The sequence below is a fragment of the Mustela putorius genome, unplaced genomic scaffold (assembly GCF_011764305.1).
Source record: "Mustela putorius furo isolate JIRA1106 unplaced genomic scaffold, ASM1176430v1.1 tig00003834_pilon_pilon_pilon, whole genome shotgun sequence".
Taxonomy (NCBI): domain Eukaryota; kingdom Metazoa; phylum Chordata; class Mammalia; order Carnivora; family Mustelidae; genus Mustela; species Mustela putorius.
This window is the reverse complement of record NW_025421987.1, coordinates 68668561-68691232: the sequence shown is the minus strand read 5'-3', so window position 1 is coordinate 68691232 and position 22672 is coordinate 68668561. Positions and strand designations below refer to the sequence as shown.

At 33.9% G+C, this 22672-nt stretch overlaps 1 protein-coding gene across 1 annotated transcript in view; it reads left to right on the top strand.

Annotated features, from left to right (window-relative positions):
- The window catches only part of BCHE (butyrylcholinesterase), a 58993-nt gene extending 40239 nt beyond the window's left edge, over positions 1-18754 (top strand). Inside the window, exons 3-4 of the mRNA XM_004774418.3 lie at positions 10896-11062; positions 17826-18754. Of these exons, the coding sequence (XP_004774475.1) occupies positions 10896-11062; positions 17826-17950 (292 nt within the window). The 3' untranslated portion in view covers positions 17951-18754. The remainder of the gene's footprint in view (positions 1-10895; positions 11063-17825) is intronic.
- Positions 18755-22672: the final 3918 nt, after the last annotated feature.

The following is a 22672-nucleotide window of genomic DNA, read 5'->3' as shown; positions in this document are numbered from 1 at the left end:
TATTAGAGGGGAAGTGGGCTGCGGGATGGGTAAACAGATCATGCAGATTAAGGAGGACACTTGCTGAAATGAGCATCAGGTAATGTAGGCAAGTGTTGAATCACCGTATTGTACATCTGAAATGAATATTACCTGTACCCTAATGAACTGGAATTTAAATAAAAACTTTAAAAAATGCTAAGTAAACAAACAATTCAGTCTAAGATTCAGCCCAGTTCCTCCAGCTGGAGAGCTGGAGGAAGCTAAACATTGCCTGGTATTCCTCTTTAACTCTCCAGGTAATTAAGCAATTCCTTCTGTCCAAACGATGCAGAGGACGGAAGAAAGAATAACCTTCCAGCCCATGAAATCTTTGTTCATCCATCACACCATACTTTGACCGGATAGTGAAGATCTTAGAGATCTTCTGTTTAGCAACCTTTTACCCTTTCAGCTGATGAAAACTGAAGATGAGCAGTGCAACCCAATAAATGGCAATTGGGCATTGGGAACCAATTCATGACTCTAGCCAACTATTTTGGTGAAGTATTTAAGAGAGTGGGTTAAGTCTAATAGCCACTTTGAAATACTAATTGAAATGTAAAAGTTCTTACAAAACAGAAGATGTGTTTGAAAGTGGGCATCTTCTTCCTACTTATAAATTTAGGAAAAGAATACTATACTTCAGCAAAGGTGAAAATGTGGAAGATTTTGGATTAAAAGGAAAAAGATGTTTGAGTTTGAGACATGTTTGAAGCATTTTTTATGTACTCCTACTCTTTTTTCTTAAATATGATTGATTTCAACAGCACTGATAACCAGTGCCAGGTTCTTAGTTAGGGGCTATTAAAAAAAAAAAAAAAAAAAAGTTTAGACAAGGTCCCTGATACCAGGGAGCACTGAAGAAGTCTCCCTTTACATGCAATATTCAGCAGCTTGACTTTTTAGGATCATGCTTTAGACTGGATGTTTCTTTCCTACTGGCTGGGCATCCACTTTCATAGCACATATCTAGCTATATTAGGTCATAACTGGTCTTTGCTTATTGCCAGTGCTGAAAGCTCAGCCCATCTTCTGCATACCTTCAGTTACAACAGTTGCTAATTATTCTCAAAGTTAGAAAATGACCTGCAACTAAGCATACCTCATTTCCCTAATGGTATTTATTTAACCGAAATATAATCTGTTCCTTTTTATTAATGCTGAGTGAAAATAAATCTTTATCCCTTTCTTCTTCCATTGGAGGTTGAGCACATTGATATGTTTTTGCCTTTTGAGTAGATTGGGTAGCAGGATCCTACAGTTTACATATTTCCTTTAAGATTCTTCTCTTTTCTTCCCTTCCCTTCCTGTCTCTTCCCTTTCTTCTGGTCTCTCTTTCTCTCATAAAGTTCTGAATTCTTATTTCTCTGTGAGGTTGAGAATATATCCCAATCCACTACTTAGGAATCATGAAATAATAAAAAATTGATAACCAACTTGACCATGGACTCTACCCACACAACAGATTGAGATGCAAGAAGTCATTGTTAGAACATTTCTGAATTACTAACAACTTCTGTGGTGTACTAATACAGTACCCCTCTGGGTACCCAGATTCCTGCCTAGAAAAACAAACCTGTTGAAGTAAGGAAGAAACTTAACAAAGCAATGAATCTAGGGAATTGTTCTTCAATAATTACTTCTCTCATCTCAATGGTTTACAATAGAAATGTCAGGAGATGGAAGGAAGCAAATAACAAAAGTGAACCAGATTTAGATATTTGCATTAAATATAATTTAAATTGCAAATAATCCTCTTTAAAAAACTCTCTATGCACAACTACATTATTATACGCTGCATATTGTTTTAGTAACTAATATTTTTGCTCTTATTGTCTACAGAGGGAAAACAATACAATCATAAACACCTTTCTAAAAAACTACAGTGAGGCCAGATGAGGGGCTAAATGGCCCTTGGGAAAGAGTTGAATTTCAGTCTGTGAACAAGGCTTAGGAGAAACTCATGCATATTGTAACTCCCCCTCAGCTGATGTAGGACTTTGACATCAAATGTATTATTACATTAGGCACTTGAAGAATCAATAAGTTTTCAAGTTTTCAATCTGAGAAGAGTATTATTTATAAGACCTTTTTGTCATCTTAACACAGAAGAATAAAGTTAATTCCTCTCTTCTAACACTGTGAAAATTAGTATTCTATAACTGATACTGAATTAATCCAAAGTGTTTCCAAAATTCTGAAGGCTGTTCATTTAGTTGTTTTAGCAAGCATTTATTGAGCATATACTTTCTGTGCAGGCTTATGATAGATGCTGAATATGCAAAAGTGAGTAAAATGTGATTTGCTCTAAAGCTCAAAATATAGTTATCACATATACAATTTGGCACTTGTATAGTGAGTTTCAATAGGATGATATAAATTAATTTGTATGTGAGTGATATTTGTTCAATTGTTTTGGTACCCCTAATATTCAAGTTGCAGAATACACACACACACACACACACACACATATGTTGGGATTCAGATACACAGAAATAAGCATGATTGTGTGTGTATATGTATATGTATATATCTGCAAAGGAAAATTATTTAAATGATTCCATTTGTCTTTAAAGATTCATCTTAGAAGTTTCTAGGAATCCATAAACTTCAGTATAAGTTTTGTTTTCTACTGTAGTATTTATGGCATTTTACTATAGATATTTTCCTTTTGTTTATTTTTTTTATATTCAGTTAACCAGCATATTGTACATCATTAGTTTTTGATGTATTGTTCAACAATTCATTAGTTGCATAAAACACCCAGTGCTCACCACAACATGTGCCCTCCATAATACCCATCACCCAGTTACCTCCCTCCCTCCCACCCCCCGCCCCGGAACCTTTAGTTTGTTTCCCGGAATCCAGAGTCTTTCATGGTTTGTCTCCCTCTCTGATTTCTTCCCATTTTATAAAACCAATCAATCAACCTAAGATATAGTCTTATAGGTTAAAATAGAGCCAGTATGATTGTATTATTAGGAATGCATTCATGAATTAATAACTAAGTTGCTTGAATAGAATTCAGTGGCCATTTCATTGGTCATATAATTAAGAATAAATGTACAATTAATTAATTTAATTTAAGAAAGTTATCTTTGGGTAGGTTTTAAAGATTGAACAGATTTTACGCACTTGATTAAATGAAACCAGTGATGGTACTTAGTCAAATTTATAAATATATTAGTCACAGAAAATTCCTCTAGAGGGAATCCAAAACTACTTCAAAATGTATTTGAAGTCTATGTTTATCCTAAGTAGTTTCCTGTATACGAAATGAAGCAGCGACCATGATCTTCAGAGAAACAGTATTTTATTTATTCTTTGCTATTTACTAGCATCACTACTTTACCAGTGTCTTCATATTTTTCTGAGACAGATTCTATTATGAATTCATGTTCATCATCATCTTTAAATATAGAGAAAATTTGTTTACTATTTGAAAACTGCTTTGTCTCTTCTTTATATAAATATGTCAAAATAATAGAAGCAACTTGTGAAATTTTCACTGCTGTTATTCCTACTAATCATGATACTAAATAAGTATCTCCTTTTTATTTTATTTTTTGCTCAATTTTGCTCAATTGGTTACTAATTTTCTTCTAAGAATAGTAGATCTGCACATCTCCCTTTTTAAATGTCAGTCTTCTAAGCATAAGCTTATGCTGTCTTTTCTATTATTTTATTTAAATGCTAAACTATTATGGTAAAAAATAATTTACATGTAAGGTACAGGTTAAAACTATCCCACAGTCTCTTACAGATTTATTAAAAATTTATTTGAAGAAGAATTTCATTTTATTTGGCTCCAAATACTAATTTTACCAAAATTGGAGAAAAGGTCATCTTTGAAATATAATTCTCCATGCGGTGGTAGTTTTTAAATGTGAATATTTACTATAGTTAAAGGAAAATTAGATAACTTGAACTATCATTTGTAATGTTTTTTTTTAATTTTTCTACTCCTATTTCTTGCCTAAATACTATAAGTCGGGCACAATTTCAGGTTGTAAACAAAGCTACCAGATGATGGTTTGCATGGAGCTTATGCTTTCTCTTAGTTTGTTCTGGCTGCTATAAAAAAATACTACAGATGTGGTACTTTATAAACAACAGAAATTCATTGCTCACAATTCTGTGAACTATAGCATGATCAGCTTCTGGTGAGGACCCTCTTCCTAATTGATAGCTCCTTCTCACTGTGTCTTCACATGCTAGATGGGACAAAGGTTCCCTTTAAAGCCTCTTTGATAAAGGCACCAATCTCATTCATGATGGCCTGCCCTTATGGCTGAAGTGTCTCCCAAAGTTTCCGACTCCTAATACCATCACCTTATTGGGGAGCACGTAATCTTTCAAGTCATAGCCTTCAATAATGAGGAAAGAGAAAAATTTATGGTTAAAGTCAATTTTTAATATTACTCAGGCATAAAAAATAATTAAATCTCACCATTGACAGCAACATGGATGGAGCTAGAAATTATTATGCTAAGTAAAATAAGTCAGACAGAGCAAGGCAAATACCACATGATTTCATTCATATGTGGGATTTAAGAAACAAACTTATAAACAAAGAGGGGAAAAGAGAGAGAGAGGGTGGCAAACCAAGAAATAGACTCTTAACTCTAGAGAACAAACTGCTGGCTACCAGAGAGAGGTAAGATGGATGGGGGGGATGAGTAAAATAGATGATGGGGATTAAGGAGTACACTTGCTAGGATGAGCACCAGATGATGAATGCAAGTTTTGAATCACTATATTGTATTCTTGAAATTAATATTAACTAATTGGAATTTAAATGAAAACTTAAAAAAATATATAAATACAAGGAAATCAAGACTGGCTATTTTAATGGAGTCATCAAGGCAGACCTGTCTGAAAAGATCGTAGAATAAGCATCGAACAAAGAGCTACAATCTGGGAAGGTACAGGTGCTGTGTATCCTATGAATTAATTTATTGCAATGTGTGTATTTTTAAATATCATTTCTGTATTGAAATGTGGAAATTGAGTCACAATTTTGGTATTCCTGTGGAATATTGCATTAGAAAGCTTATGAATCCATTTGGAAGGCAGAGATTCCCTCAAGAAAATAATGGTTAACTACTAAATTCCAACTGTCTACTTCCAATCTGTATTTGGATCTCAAATTTCATATGTGAAGAACTGAATTCTACATATTTTGCTTCAAACATGCTCTTGCAGCAGTTTCTATCTCAGTAATGGCAACTCCATTCATCCTTCCAATTTCTCAGGCCAGAATCCTTAGTGTCATCCTTGCCTTCTCTCTATTTCTACTCCATTGGATAATTGCTAGGGCACTGCCTACCTTCAAAATACATTCAAGATTTGACCATTTCTTTCAATTTCTACCACTACCTCCCTGGTTGAAACAACCATCATCTCTCACTTAAATTATTCCCATAGTATCTGTAGACTATCATCCAGCCAGATGATCTTTTGAAAAATATTAAGTGAGATCTTATCCTTTCTTTGTGCAAACCCTCCAATTATTTCTTCTCTTACTGAGAGTAGACATAAAAATCATACAGTGACCTACAGGTCACTAAATAATGTGGCATCTCTCACTGCTCCAACCTTGCCTGAGACTATCCCCTTCCTGACTAGCTCCACTTTAGCCACACTCTTTCACTCACTTTTCATGGAAAACTCCAGATGCACTTCTGTCTTGTAGACTTTGCTGTCTATTCCTTCTGTTGAAATGCTCTTCCTCCAAAACACTGTTTAGCTCATTACTCTCCTTTTTCAAGTCTCCACTTAAAAGTTTTTTGTTTGTTTGTTTGTTTGTTTTTTCCATTCAAATATTGCAGAGTTTCCCTACCCAGAGGTAACCAAAATCAAGGTTAAGCGCTCAGGCTTTCAGACTTCAAAGTTGGCTCAAGATTCCTGTTTTTTTTTTTTTTTTTTTAAGATTTTATTTATTCATGAGAAAGTGGGAAAGAGAGAGAGCAGGAGGAGGAGCAGAGGAAGAGAGACAAGCAGACTCCACACTAAGTGTAGAGCCCAATGTGGAGCTTGATCTCAGAACCCTGAGATCATAACCTGAGCCAAAACCAAGAGTTGGATGCTAAACTGACTGAGCCACCCAGGTGCCCTGATGTTGGCTCAAGATTTCTGATACCAGTTTCAGATTCAAGGTTACCAGGGCCACCTCACTTCAGACTAGCTGGCTATAAATTGGAGATCTCTAAGGACTTTCTCAGATTTAATCATGCCCTAGAATGATTCACAGAACTCAGGAGGGTTCTATAAATACAACTGGAATTCTGGTATAATGAAAGGATATTTTATAACCATGAGAGACTGTGGACTCTGAGAAACAAACTGAGGATTTTGGAGGGGAGGGAGTGGGGGTTGGGTGAGCCTGGTGGTGCGTATTAACGAGGAAGCACCCAGTTAGGTGCATAAACAATGAATCTTGGAACACCGAAAAAATAAAATTTAAAAAGAAAAAAGAGAACCGGTCTAGGCACCTGGGTGGCTCAGTTGGTTAAACATCTGCCTTTCGCTCAAGTTGTGATCCCAGGGTTCTGGGATTGAGTCCCACATCAGGCTCCTTCCTCATCAGGGAAACAGCTTCTCCCTAATGCCCTCTCCATACTTGTACTCTCTCTCTCTCTTTCTCTCAGTCCCTCTCACAAAAATTAATAAATAAAATCTTAAAAAAGAAAAAAGAGAAAAAAAGAACCCATCCAAAGAAGAGATACTTAAACAAGATCTGGTACTCACAGTATTCCAAAGGTAAAGCTTCTGTAACCTCAGAGATGCGTTACCTTCAGGGCATTAATTGTGGCAATGTGTACATGGAGTATTGCTAGCCTAGGGAAGCTCACCTGAGCTTGAGGTCCAGAGTGTTATTTTAGTGTTATTACATAGGCATAATCAATTAATTTATTAGCCATTGTTATTGAACTCAATCTTCAGCCTCCCCCGCTTCAGGAGGCCACGTTGATATCACCTGACTCAAAGTCCCACCCTTCTAATCGCATGGCTGGTCTTTCTGGTATGGCCGTTCCTTCCCTGAGATTATCAGTGTGAACAGGCTCACCCTGAATCATACCTTTAGTCAAAGCCACCAGGTGCCCACCATGAGTCATCTTGTTAGCATAAACAATTAGGTACAGTGCAAAATTCCGAAGATTTATGGGCAAAGGCCAATGAAATTCATGATTACACACTCCTTAACCACTGTCCCATCTCTAGCAACTCTTACTAACATATTATATATTTTCCTTATTTGTCTTATTTATAATCTATCTTCTTCAAAGAAAGAAAACTGCAACAGGCAAGAATTCCTATTTTTATCTTCGTTGGTTTTCTGTGACTTAAATAAGCCTGACATAGTATGCACTCAATATTTGTTGAATGAATAGACGAATTTTGTTTTGACAAATTCAGATTCCCTTACAGCCCCTCTACTCCTTAAATTAAAATATAATTTTATTTAAGTGTGACCTGACATAGAATAGGAATATATGAATATTTGTATATTTAAGAAATTATCCAATATAATCTGTATTCCCTTAGCCCTCTCAGGATGGTAGAATATTTATCTGGCTTTTCAATTTACAACTACAAATTATGGCTTTATTTTATTAGATTGTAAAGTACACTGAAATATAATCATTATATACCTTCTTAGATATCAGTGTCTCTGAATTCCTAACAAAAAAAATCTTATTCCTATGTTAGGATTGATGGGAATCCTGGGGTTTATAATCCCAAGAATACTTGATGCATGGAGCTGAATATACTACTTCATAAAAGGCATCCTGAGTCAATTAATGTCTTTTTTATTAATCTGTTCATAAAATAAGATATCAAATCTAAGCTCAAATATCAATTTCAAGCAGGTAATTTCCTGAAATAGAGATGTTAGGAAAATATTCTGTCTTTTGGTTAAATAAGCTAACAAAACTTTTCAAACTTACATAAGAGAAAAAGTATAATGGATGATCTTTAGACCACTTTTGTATACCACAAAGTAGAACAAAAATTTCATAGTAAATATAGAGCAGACATTTTTCTATTTCATGGAAAATTTTAGGTATTACCACTTCAAACTCTTTATTTTGTGACAAGAACAGGAAATACTTTTGATAAATAACAGAGCCAAGATGTTTAAATATACCTTATAATTTTGAGATTAAAATTATATAGTGTTTCAGAATTGTGTATCTGGAAAATGTGTTGTATTTCACAGTCTTTAATTGATACAGATAGAAAGAGAATTATATCTCTTGTTAAGTTTTAAAGTCTTTGAAGATTTCTTCAAATTACAGTAAAATGTTCCATCACTTTAATAGCTATTTCAATCACTTTTTGAAAACGATATCTGCATCTATACGCAAAGGAATTTTATTATCTCTGAATTGCATTTTGGAATGTCATGAGATACTTTATATAACAAAGTTTGTCAAATGAACAGGGGCAGTGCCAGTAGTGGTTTGCTCTTGAACTCGAGTACGAGTCAGCTTTGTTCAAGTCACCATTTGCAGAAGCCAGGAAAGAATGAGCAGTTAAAATGGTGCCATAAGTTAATTAGAGTGGAATTAGAAGGAAAGTGGGCAATTTAGGAACATAAGAATTGCTGTACCGAATCAGACCATTGGTTCTCCTGGTTTAATATCCAGCCTCCAGCAGCTGTACTTGTTAGTTTCTAAAGCTTTAAAGGAAAGGGAAAAGACTACATAATTCACCTAGACAAGAGTACCATCTGTGATCTGGAGAAATTTTCTTTATGACCTCTCTCAAATAATACCCTAAAGCAGGAGGTTTCAATCCTCTTATGATATTGGTTTAGCTTGAATAACATGGTTATTAATAATTCTTTTTTAATCATCTAATTCCTACATAAAATCAACTAGTCCATCAAGAAGCTGTTTATCTCCAAAGCTCCTGAATTCATGTGTGCTTCTATGATGAAATATGAATTTGTGGTTCTTATATGATACAAGTTCTTGATGGCAAAATTTGTTCTAGATAACCGTGCTCAATGAATGCCTATTTCTCCTTCCAAATCTACTGGGTTTACAGACTTGTGGCCAAAAGAAATCTTATATCTGCTATCACTACTACCAACTTTCTGTTACCAATCTACAAAGATATTTGAATAAAGAAGGAATTTGTGTGCTGAACTTTTAGAAAAGTTCAACTGGAGTTTTTCTTACATGTTTTTACTTAAGGTAGAATAAATCTAAGAGAGAGAGGAATGAATTACTTATCCTTATCACTTCAGTCTTCTGTTTATGATAGAAGTAAAAAAGTAGTTTTTAAGTTTTTTTAAGTTTCTTGGTTATTCTGGAACACCTTCAGGTCAGTATTTCTAAAATGTCATGTTCAAAATAAGCCATTTAGTCAAAAATCTCTCAAGTATACTAAAAGCCTACAGTTACAGTCTAAATCATTTTCCTAGGCTGTCAGATCTTAATGTGATAACACTAAAATCCTAAAGCTGTAACTCTAACAGGATCTCCTCTATCCTATCTTTGAAGAAAACTTGTTTTTTCATTGTCTTTTGACCTAAGATGAACACTCATTAATTGGAACGATGTAATTCTCTTCCCTTTCTCTAGCTTTCCCAACGTCTCTTTCTTGTTCAGTTCCTTATTTACTCTCCTCACTTCAGCTTAAAGCTCTTTCCTTCAGGTAATTTCTTTTCAAATTTAGTGATTATTCCCTCTTCTGACAATTTGTGTCCCTTTGTTTATGTTTGCTTTAGGCTACCATATATTGGTTCTTTGATTTCATGAACGTTCTTCCTTGTAAATTTTCAGGGGAAAAACTATGTTTCCCATGTTTATTTCTATTTCTAGATCTTAGAGCAGTGTTTAGCTCATAATCACAACATAAAAATATATTAAAGGTAAATCAGTAGAATTGGCAATGACTAACTACTTGGAGCCACTTGCAAAATGTTTACTCTTTGAGTTTGTGTTTGTGTGACCTAGGTAACACCATATTATTGAGTGTTACAGAGTTATAAACAAACCCCAAACTACACATTTCTAAAAAAAAAATAGAATCAAGTGTTTTTGATGTAAAAATCACAATAAAAGATATGGGGAATATCGGCACAAAAAGAGAACATGAGAAAGAAAATCTGAATTGACCTAGCCCATGCCCTTGGGAAATGAAGGAATCCCAAGCTTGATAGCTGGGGCAAAAAGTCAAGGGAGTGAAAGAGAGGAGGGAATTTTTAAGAAACTGTCCCTAATTCCTGTTGGTTGACTCTCGCAAAGACTATCTGAGAGTAAGCTTGAAAATATGAATGGCACCATGTGTGTTAAGTTTATCTGAACCCACTGGGGAATTATTGAAGCATTTTCATCAGTGAGCAGATCTATAAGAATATAAGATCAACTTAAAAGTGAGATGGAAGGGAGTTTCCTATAGTAATGAAGTTACTTGCATAATAGGACATGTAATCAGTCACTAACTCAGGCAGTAATGACAAGGGCAAATAGAATGACATGGAAGCAAGACATTAGTAGAAAAGATAGGGTCTGAGGTAAAGGAAGAAAAGGAGACAAAAGGAACACTGCCCCTTCAAGCATGTTTAAGTGTGAAGAAAACATTAGCATTCTTGAAATAGAAAATATTTTTTTCTCCCTGTTTGTTAAGCAGAAATGCATGTAAAAGTTATTCTTTTTAAATTTTAAGTCTTACACTTGTAATTTAGTGCTTCAAGTTGCTGAAAACATTCTACCCAGTTCATTTTTACTTTACATCATCAAAACAAATCCACATTTCTTTCTGACTTTTTTAAAGCTGTTGTTAGTTTTTGAGAACAATATTCTTTCTCTCTAACAATGATTTCAGTAGAACTATAATATCTCTCTTTAATTTTTTAGAAATCCCGATGGAACCCAGAACAATAGCACAAGATGGCCTGCCTTCAAAAACACTGACCAGAAATATTTAACCTTAAATATAGAGTCACCAAGGATATACACTAAACTACGTGCTCAACAATGCCGATTCTGGACACTATATTTTCCCAAAGTCTTGGAAATGACAGGTGTGTGTTTTTTTAGTATTTCGTCAAATAATTGGCTGTTAATTATGTAAAAGGGAGAAAAGGTAGAGTATCCAAGGCACAGTGACGGTGTTAATCTGTGAATTTACAACTACTTGATTCTTTCACAACTTTCTTCTAGCAAGTTTAGATATTTTTAAGGGCTTACTATAGGACCAGCACTTTAGTAGTAAAATAAAGAAAACTGAGGTAGAGATTTTCCCCTAAAGGAACATAAAACCTAGTAGTGCAACTAAAATAGGGCACTACTTTCTATTCAGCTCATCTTTGTGGAATGAATTAATTAAAAATGATTAAATAAACAAAAAGTAAGCAATGTATAGAATTAAAAATATAATTAAAAATATAGAATGAATTTAATTTATACTCCAAGAGAGGTAAAAACAAATTTATTGAGAAATAGAACTCTTGATTTCTAAGGGAGGGAAAAAAAAAACCTCCAGAATTTAAATATTTAAAAACACAATCCAAATATTTCTAAATATTCTGAGCTTTGAGATATTTATCATGAATACACACATATATTATACAATACAATAAACTAATTTAGTTAACTAATCTTAAGGAAGGGATTCCGTAAGCTTATATAAGGAAATCTAGGAAAATTGGTTCCGATTATAGTGTTATTTCAAAATTCATTAGTAAGAAAATATTTAAATTAACTTGAAGGATCAGCTTGAGTGATCACCTCCACTGTGAGGAAAATGACATACATATCTCATTCACTTGCCAGTTTTAAAATGCCCAGCTGTTTCTAACCCATGTGACTCCTCAGGCCTTGACTTTGCAAGTAAAAGTAATTGACTTTCAGCCATCAGATATATTGCTGCCCGGTTTCCTTAGACTTTACCACTCTGTTCATCATAATACTCTGTAATTTGGGGGCCATGTTAGATATTACAATAGAGTAAATGCTGTAGTTTCCTGTTTAGAGAGGTTGGGGGTTAGTTTCAGGCAAACACGGGCATCTCAGAGCTGTATTTGATTGTTTAATATGCTTTTTAATTATCAGACATTACTCACCAAAATTATAATTATGTACTCCATCTGTTTGGGAGATGTTTCTGATATACCAGTGCTCTGTGTATTACCAAATGTTCTGTGACATAATATATATCCAGAGATGGGTTTCTGCATCCCTTGGCAAAGCTACAGTGCTGTCCTTGTGTTCTCTGGGTGTGCATAACAATGAGGTAACCTGCTTCATCTGCCAAGAGACCAAAAGAGGTACCATTTAACATAACCCAGAATACATGTTTTTAATCTTTACTTAAAATATTTTTAAATGAGAAGGTCATAACTGAGGGGCAATGAAAAGGGGTGGGGAGGATTTTAAATGACCAATTTATTACAAGCCAAACTACTTTTTCTGGTTCAAGCTGCTGTGGTCTGTTGCAATTTATTAGCGGATAGATTAAAATTTAAGTATCAGCAATTTTTGAAGATATACTTCAAAATCCCTATCTCTAAATACTCAGCCGCCATAAAGCGGGTTGAACAAACAAGCTCCCAAGTTTTTGGCTAGCTGCCACTCCTTCTAGGCAGTGCCGAACTCCTTTCTACTTTGAGCAATGCTGAGCTGTATGGAAATAGTAGGCCTTGCTCTGGATTAGTACTGTGCTCTGGGATTGTTCCAAAGTACCTTAAAAACATAATTTTAGCCTTCAGCATTTTTTCAGATAACTCACCCCAAAAAGGTTATATTAAATATATTTTAAAACTGTACAGTAAATGCATGATAAAATTGTTGTAACATCAACACATCCTCATTAATAATAAAAAAAAATGTTTTACATTTAAACAGAACAGTTTGGGCACTTGAATGGCTCAGATGGTTTAAGTGCCTATCATAGGCTCAGACCATGACCCTAGGGTCCTGGGATCAAGTCCTGCATCAGGATCCCAGCTCAGTGGGGAGTCTGCCTCACCCTCTGCCTCTGTCTTTCTCTTTCTGTCTCTCACAAATAAATAAATAAAATCTTTATTACAAAAAATAATAATAATAAATAAACAGAACGAGTTTGAAGTTTTTTTTTTTTTTTTTTTTTTTTTTTTTTTTAGATTTTACAAATGAATAATGTAGGGTGATTAAAAAGATTAAGAACACATGTTCTGGGGCGCCTGGGTGGCTCAGTGGGTTAAGCTGCTGCCTTCAGCTCAGGTCATGATCTCAGGGTCCTGGGATCGAGTCCCGCATTGGGCTCTCTGCTCAGCAGGGAGCCTGCTTCCTCCTCTCTCTCTGCCTGCCTCTCTGCCTACTTGTGATCTCTCTCTGTCAAATAAATAAATAAAATCTTAAAAAAAAAAAAGAAGAACACGTGTTCTTAGCATATTCTGTGTATTTCAAGGTGTAAAACCTCACACATTTCAGTATTGAATATTTTGAGAATTGGGGTTATTCACATGATCTCTGCTGAAGTTCCTATGGAAATGTTACATTTTTTTAAAAAGCAGTTCTATGTGTAAAGGAAAATTTCAGAGGAAAACTATTGACTGGGTTTCTTAAAGGTGGGAATGTTTACCTCACTCAAGATGGAAACCCAATGAGATTTATAAGAACCACTTGAGAAGTAGTTTACATTTAAGCAATAAATGTTCTCAAATAAAATGATCCTTAAGACTTCTTTAAACACAGGAATTCTAGCACTTAAAGTTCAGACTATACTTCAGCATATGCCTGTGATATTAGGGTGTGCACCGGCAAGAAATAAAATGTGCAATATTTGTTTTAAATGTTATCAAATTCAAAATTTTCACTAGAAAATGTAACTGCACAATATTTCACAATTGTTTGAAAAAGAAATAGAGAAATGACCCATTCAATACCAATAAGATATCAGTATTTCTCACAAAAAGTGAAAGAATAAATTAACTTAAAGGAAAAAACCACTTTGACCTCCAACTCCTCCCAGTACAGAAAAATATTAGATCCAGTGGTTTTTCATTTGTTTCATTTTAAAAACAAGCATACATCAAAGATATTGCAGCTTGGTTACAGACCACCACAATAAAGCAAATATTGCAACATAGTGAGTCAAAAATTTTTTACTTGCCCAATCTATACAAAAGGTTTATTTACTATGTTTCACTAAAAAAAAAAAAAAAAAAAAAAAAAAAAAAAAAAAATATATTTACATGATGCTGTAGTTCAATATGTATGTAGCTGTATTATGCCTAAAAAAAAAAAATAAGGAACACACTTAATTTAAAGATATTTTATTGCTAAAATGCTAACCATCATCTGAGCTTTCGTTGAGTCATAATATTTTTATTGGTGGAGGGTCTTGCCTGGATGTTCATGGCTCCTACTGATCAGGGCTAATGGTTGCTGAAGGCTAAGGTGGCTGTGGCAATTTCTTCAAATAAGACAATAACGAAGTTTGCACATTGAGTGACCCTTCCTTTCACGAATGATTTTTGCTGTAGCCTGTGATACTGTTTCACTGTTTCATAGTATTTGACCTACAGTAGAACTTCTTCAGTCAATCCTTTTAAAGCCCACTGCCATGTTATCAACAGAATTTATATAATATTATAAATTCTCTGTTGTCAAATCAACAGTCTTCATAGCATCTTCACAAGGAGTAGATTCCACCTCAAGAAACCACTTTCTTTGTTCATCCAATGGAAGCAACTCCTCATCCTTTAAAGTTTTATTATGAGGTTGCAGCAATTCAAATATGATAACAATGAAAAGATTGAAATATTGCAAGAATTACCAAAATGTGACACAGAGACATGACGTAAGCAAACGCTGTCAAAAAATTGTGTGAATAGGATCTACTTGATGCAGGGTGGCCACCAACTTTCAATTTATTAAAAACGCAGTATTTGGGATGCCTGGGTGGCTCAGTGGGTTAAGCCTCTGCCTTCGGCTCAGGTCATGACCCCAGGGTCCTGGAATCGAGCCCCACTCCTCATCGGGCTTTCTGCTCAGTGGGGAGTCTACTTCCCTTCCTCTCTCTCTGCCTGCCTCTCTGCCTGCTTGTGATCTCTGTCTGTCAAGTAAATAAATAAAATCTTTGAAAAAAATGCAGTATTTGCAAAGCACAATACAGTGAAGTGCCATGGAATGGGTATGCCTGTATGCGAAGTGTTCACCAAACCTCGCCTGAGTTTAGAGCAGTTCATTCCGCAGTAGCAGTCATGGTTCACTCTCATCCCACACTCAGGATCATAACAGGACAACTAATGCGTTTCTGATCAGCAACATCAAGAATTAGTATTCCTCGGTAACTTTATTAATTGGGTAACATGGGGAAATAAGCAAGTAATGGGAGCAAAAGAGATTTTAAGTGAAATCTCAGAGTACTTGAATTATTTTTTATTATAATGATTAGCACAATTCAAAATCCAATTAATTTTTTCTTCTAATTTTACCTCCATGAATAATTTTGAGTTGACTCACCTCTCCTGTATTCTTTCTGTGTCTCAAACTTGATTACATAGACTCTATTCTGGTGAAATACTGCTCTCACTCTTTTTTTCATTGACAAGACAAAAAGTAGCCTAATTAGTATTATTCTTTCTGTTGGGAAGAAAGCTTGACTTTTTCTTGTTTCCAAATAAGCCAACAATATGGACAAATCAAGGATCACAAAAGTCCTGAAAAAGTTGTGTCAGTATGTTTATGAACTACTGGTATTGATCTAGCTGTAGATGGATTCAATAAGGAGCAAAGTTAAGAATAAATTTTTGCAAGAGGGCAATAAATTCATTAGTGGAGCTCCCAATAGGTGTATAAACTCGATTTCATAATGTACATACCAGCCAATTTATCCTTCATAGTATCACTGCAAAATAGTGATCACCTACTTCATTTACCATTGGAAACCTAGTTTCAAAAGTTATGAATTTTTTTCTACGTCACTAATATAGTAAGTGATCAGTTTGGAATTTAACCCATGTGCCTCCATAGACTATATAATGTCCCTTCTTTCACAGTGTAGTACCTTGTTAACTACAAAACAAATAGATGTACGTCTCACAGATAATAAATCTATAGTCACTTTAGTGTTCCAATTTGGAGAAGAGAAGTAGGGGGAAGGAAAAAACCTAAGTTTGGTTTTGATTTATGTCATGGGACTCAAAATTTTTATTATCTTTTCACTGTGGTGTATTCAGTTCTGAATTGTATTAGAAAATAATCAAATGCTTCATGTTTTATTGTCTCAACCAATGTTCACTATTATTAAATAAAGTACTCAGGTCTACAAAGCATTTGTACACTAAAAAACAAAGTATTTCAATTCATTAAACTGTATAGTGTTAGATTATGATACACAAGGAAATATATTTACATTTACATGAGTCAATGAATTTGGTATTCTATGCACAAGAAAAGAAAATCGAATTTAAGACCTTTACTCTGAGTATTAAAATTCATGGAGTAAGTGGTAGATTATTATCACTTATTTGTTATACCAAAAGTTTGTTCTTTCTGAACTTTAGAGCCTTATTTGGCATAACATTTAAAAAAGCATTTAATTATAAAAATACTAAATGAGTAGATCATTTGATGTGATATTTAATGTCTTCCACATCTAATGTTTTTTAGAAAAGCTCTATTATTTACAAAATAATTACAATCATTGATCTTCTAAAAGCCATTCTGTAAATGGGACATTTTTGTATATATTCCCAAAAGTTATCCAAAGTCCAAGCAGTATGAACACTTCAAACTTACATATATCCTAAATTACAGAGGACATTTTAATAGCTGTATAAATGTTTTAAATATTTTGATTTTCATATATATAAAAATAAATCACTAATGTGCTCCATCATTACTAGTATAAATAAAGACACATTTTCATGTATAATGTAGTGAGATCACATGAACTGTCTTCTCCAAATTAATATCTTACAGAGTTGTAATTAATTTTAAAAATGCCTATCTGTAAAGAATATATTTAAAAATTGTCAAGTCTTCATTTTCAGAATAGCTGAAATTCCATAAGATCTTGTTTTTTAATTCAGTGACTAGAGCACAGCATCCTAAAAGTTTAAGAAGTAAGAGAACTACAAATGTGTAAAATACTAATAGATTTAGTACGCAGACCATTTTTGGTTAACTGCTTCACATATTTCTGGGATAAACACTCCCCTATTCTGACACATGCATACACTTTGCAAACTACTGGAAAGCAGAGATTGTCTTAGTCATCTTTCTAATTAGCAAAGCAATTAATAAACTGCTTTCATGTACTAGCTTCCATAAACTGCTTTTAATGACTATGCATTGTTTGGAATTAAAATATATGATACAGAGTGAGAGTAAAATCTACATGCAGTGTCAGTTACAGAGTTACCCCTTAGGCATTAATAAATATATATAAATATTTTCATCATAAATAAGTCTGCTATATAATTACATATGTAAATGAGATGCATTTAATGAGATTTCTGTTATGTGCTGGAGTTCAAGATAATAATATCTATATATCTTCTTAGAAATGAAAGTAAAGATATGTTATATAATGTAATTAGATGTGATACATCAATTCATTTTCATATTTTTATGCTATATGCAATTTATACATACATATAACTTGCATTTTCATATAATGTGTAAAATTTTATTTAAAGCTTTCTAGGTAGTGAAAGAAGCTGATAATAAATAATGAAATATTAAAAATTATTGTGCAGTGTACTTGGAGAAAATGGCATCTATAATCAAAATTATTTTCAATTAATGTAAACAGATTAAAATTTAGATTAATACAACTTATTCCATGTTTTACAGGAAACATTGATGAAGCAGAACGAGAATGGAGAGCAGGATTCTATCGCTGGAACAATTACATGATGGACTGGAAAAATCAATTTAACGATTATACTAGCAAGAAAGAAAGCTGTGCAGGTCTCTAATTAATAGATTTACCCTTTATAGAATGTTCGTTTTCCTGTAGATCAAGGTAAAAATATCAGTAGCTCTCTTACATACCTAGTAAGAAAGCTATTATATAACTGAAACAAAAATGCCAGAAGGATAATATCGATTCTTCTCATCTTCCACTTAGTATTGTACCTAGCATTTCAAAACCCAAATGGCTAGAACATGTTTAATTAAATTTTACAATATAAAGTTTGACAATTAATTATATGCATATTAAAATGATTTACAGCTTCAAACTCTCTTTCCTGAGTAACTTTATAGATTTTTTTTTCCTTGAAAATACCTGTATTCTACTTTTAGTTGTGTATTTTGTGGATTTTCATTACCACTCATAAAAAGATATCTTTTTAAGAGGCGCTACGTCTTGAAACATTGGAGACTAATTTATAATACTATTTCCCTTAAGAATTTATGAACTTTATGTCAACATGGGATATTGAAACAAGCATAGAAAATAATTGGTTCCCCCCTTTTTTTTTTTTTTATTTGAAGGCAAGAGAGAACCTTAAAGTAAAAGACTTGGTCACTTTGAAACACCTAATGACTAAAACAAAATGTTGTTCCCAAGAGACGAAACATAAATGAATATAATTATTTCTGTTTTTATTCTTTAAAATATGTATGCTCTGAGTCCTCAAATTCTATTCTATTCTTCATTCTTTCAACTCTGGCCCTCCCTCACCTCCCCACTCCCAAAGTCTCTCCCAAAGGTGTACATCTGTAAATTATTCTTCCTGAAACTGAAAAATAAAACATGCAGATGAGCAGAAGTCTAAGTCAGAACTCATATATGATCTGGGGTGGGGAATTCTTGCCTTGGACAAATAAATATTAGGATTTTAATAGAAAAATTATTTAATTCCAGGAAAGAAATTTTATACTTTCTTCAGACAAATGATACTATTTTTATAATTTAAAAAAAATTACAAAGCTGTATTTACTAATAGGCATGGCAATCAAACATATCCATTGAATAAATTAAACAGGTAGTTCATTAACAGGAAGAAGTCAGAGATTTTAAGTTTCAGAAAAGGGCAGTGAATGTTGATTATGTTAATTAAGTACTGAAATCCAGCACTAAAGATAGGACAAAGTATTTAATATATAGGTCTGTACACCATTGGTTAAAGCATGTCCCATTGTTCATTGGTCATAAGGATGTTCATAGTTAGATCCAGGATGGTCTGTCGTGCTCACTCAAAGTTTCAGGCCATTTTATCAGCTTTGGCTGATTAGAGAGAGAATTTATTATACAAATCAAGTCACTTCAGTGCTGTGTAAATGGAAATCTTTGGTTTAGAGTTCTTCCCTCAGCCTATGATGAACGGAAGAACAAACAAAAACAGACAAAAAAAAATGATAGGCAAATGAGCAGACATTCCATTCTATACCACCATCTTTGTCTCAGTGCCATTCTTCCAGGATCCATTATGTTTTCCCGAATCATTTGAGCCTCTGTTTGATGTAGAACCCTCTGAAACATAAAACAACAGGATGATGCCTCTTCAACAGCATTAAAGACCCTTTAAAGACATTTGATGAGACCAACAATTAAGAAAACATAATTATGTTTATAGAACACCTGTAACCTGCTTTAAATGACAAGTTTTAGTCTTTGGAAAAGATCCCATGGATCACTTTTTCCCACCTTGGACAACCAGTTGGTTTGTTCTTGAATTTTACTGTGACAACACTTGACGTCCTCTGAAGCTTATATCCAAATGCAATGAGAACTGTCAGCCAGCACATAAACCCTTCTGCGTTTGTTCTGTAAGTAAATTATTTTGAATCCACTGTGTCCAGCACAACTGCATGAAGATAGGTTAAGTCTTTTCAAGAAAACACTGTATAACAGAGTCTATACAGATTCTATTACTATGATTTCCATTTAAAAGGCAGTTTCAGCGCAGGATTTTAATTCAGAGACCCCAAGCCAAGGGAAAAATCTGTGCATAAAGTGATGGAAATAAGTATCTTGAAACACTTGGAGATTTGCCTTTCAGCAGGCTCATAGATGAAAGAACTTTTGGTTGTCTGAGATACTAGCAGTACAGAAGCACTAAAACCTAAAATGGCATAAAACCCTTCCCAGAAAGCAGAGTATAGGGAGATATTAGCATACATACACAAAGCCACGGAGGCCATCACCTAATTCTGGTAAAAATTTAAGGGACATCTATTGAAAGTATGAGGGAAAATTATGTCTAAGGTTGCAATAGAACAAATAGAATTAGTCCAACCAGTATCACAACACTTAGCTTGATCAATTATTAAGTGAAAGCATTATTTCTTTCACTGTGGCACTCTCCATAAAACTTTGCATTATGGGGTTCATTGAAAATCGATTATCCTTTGCAGTTTGGTATCCATGTACTATGCAGAAGGATTAAGGTAACAAGTCATACCTCCAAAAAAAATACCATTATAACTTGTTTTATTTTTCAAATAAATTAGCTGCTAAATATTATCAGCATGAAGGCAAGGTAAGTAATTTCTGGCCAATCAGAATTTAAATTTCATGGATGAATCTTAACATAATTACAGCTGTGTCATGTTTAGCAGAATATTCAAATAAATGGAGCCTCTCTGACATTGCTGAAGAAGGATGACAAACTCAACAGCTAGTAAAATTTCCTGTTTTGTCTGTAACCTTACTGATGGCAACAAAGGTGTTTTCTTTACAAAGAGTTCGTTTTAAAATTAGGATGGTAAGGAAAATAATATATATATATATATATATTTATATATATATATATTAACTAAATGTACTTAATGTCAGAGTAAACCCACAGTATGGTTTATCAATTCAATCTTGGTGGAAACTTCAGATTATTGAAGAATAAAGTAAACACCAGATTTGAAAATATACACACTCAGGTACATGCATAAATACATACACTTATACATACAGGACTACTCTATTCATGTCCAGCAGATGTTCACATTGAAGAATTCATTAAATAGGCCCAGACAGGGGAATAACAGGGACTTGGAGTATAGACAATCCCTGACTTACAATGGTTCAATTTAGGATTTTTTTGGGACTTCACAATAGTGTGAAAGCAATAGGAATTTAGTAGAAACTATACCTCAGGTTTTAAATTTTGATCTTTTCCCAGGCTAGTGCTATGTGGTATGATGCTCTCATGATGTTGGACAGTGACAGTGACCCACAGCTCCCAATCTGCTCTGCAATCATGAAGATAAACAACCTACCCATTTTCAGCTATTGTGTACCCTTACAGCCATTCTTTCACTGTCAGTACCGTATTCAATAAATTACATGAGACATTCAATACTTTATTATAAAGTGGGCTTTCTGTTCGACAATTATACCCAACTGTAAGCTAATGTAAGTGTTCTGAGCACATTTCAGATAGGCTAGGCTAGACTATGAAGTTCAGTAAATTAAATGCTTTAATTAAATGCATTTTTGACCTATAATATTTTCAACTTAGAACTGGTTTACTGGGGTGTAACCCCACTCATGGCAAGTCATGGGAGATCAGTATTAGAAAAGGAAAGTACATGATGGCCATATGATGGTCATCTAATCATGCATGAGACGCTGAAGTGAAATATAATCTATATTTCATAAATATAGATTATTAGGTATTAATATATAATTATTAAACTATTACTAAATCATATAACATAATATAGATTGTATTAAGCCCAATTTTGATAAAACAACAGTCACCTTGCCATGTCATTGACAAAAGCTGCCGTAACTAGAAAATGTTCTACTTATAAATTGATTGAAAAGACACATAATAGACCAACTACTGAGTGAGGTATGTAGTCAGTCTAAATGCAGAAAAGGCATTACAGGTTATAGGGGACAGAAAAGTTAAAAGCTTTATATAGTCAAGCTAGAAGTCTAATACTATATCCAAATGTGAAGAACATCTAAAATTTCAATTTTTCTGAAAAGAAAGTGAAGGAAGGAAGGGAGGAAGGAAGGGAGGATGGAAGGAAAGAAGGAGAGAGGGAAAGAAAGAAAGAGAGTGAGAAAGAAAGAAAGGAAAAGAAAGATGCAAATTCCTTCCTCAGGCCCTAGCTTCCATGAGTTCAGCTTACCTCGTCTGTTTTATGATTGGTCTAAAATCTCACTATTAGCGTTACCAGTTGATGAGACAATAAGTCATTAAGAAGTGGCATAGTGAATTTAGAGGTGAATTATAACATAGGTAGCCATACATACACAACACAAAATTCATTCATTTCTCCAAAAAGTCTGTTTTTTCTCTAGGCATAGCTCATTTTCATAGCTTAGTTTCATCCTTTATGATTATCCTGAAAGGTGAAAAAAATCTGAATTTCCAAGGCAATTAACTGCCAATGTCTTGATAATTATGAGATTCATCTGTGTGTGGATTCCCAGCTAGGAACTGTATGCACAATGCCGCCATACTCTATCTGGTGCTGGTTGACTGAGTGAATAAATGAGAAGATACAGCACAGTTAAGTTCCATTACACAGGAGCAAAATGGAAGTGAGAATCTCGAGGGAGACCTGAGGAAGCATGAAAAAAGAAAAATGGATGACGAGAGAAGGAGCAGCAGGAGAAGGAGAAAGCCTTCACCTCGAACTGACTCTATCCAAATAATCTGTCTGAGTACTTGAGAGTTTTAAGGCAGAAGAGATCATGAGGAAAAAAATTGCAGATAGATAGATGGATAGATAGACAGATA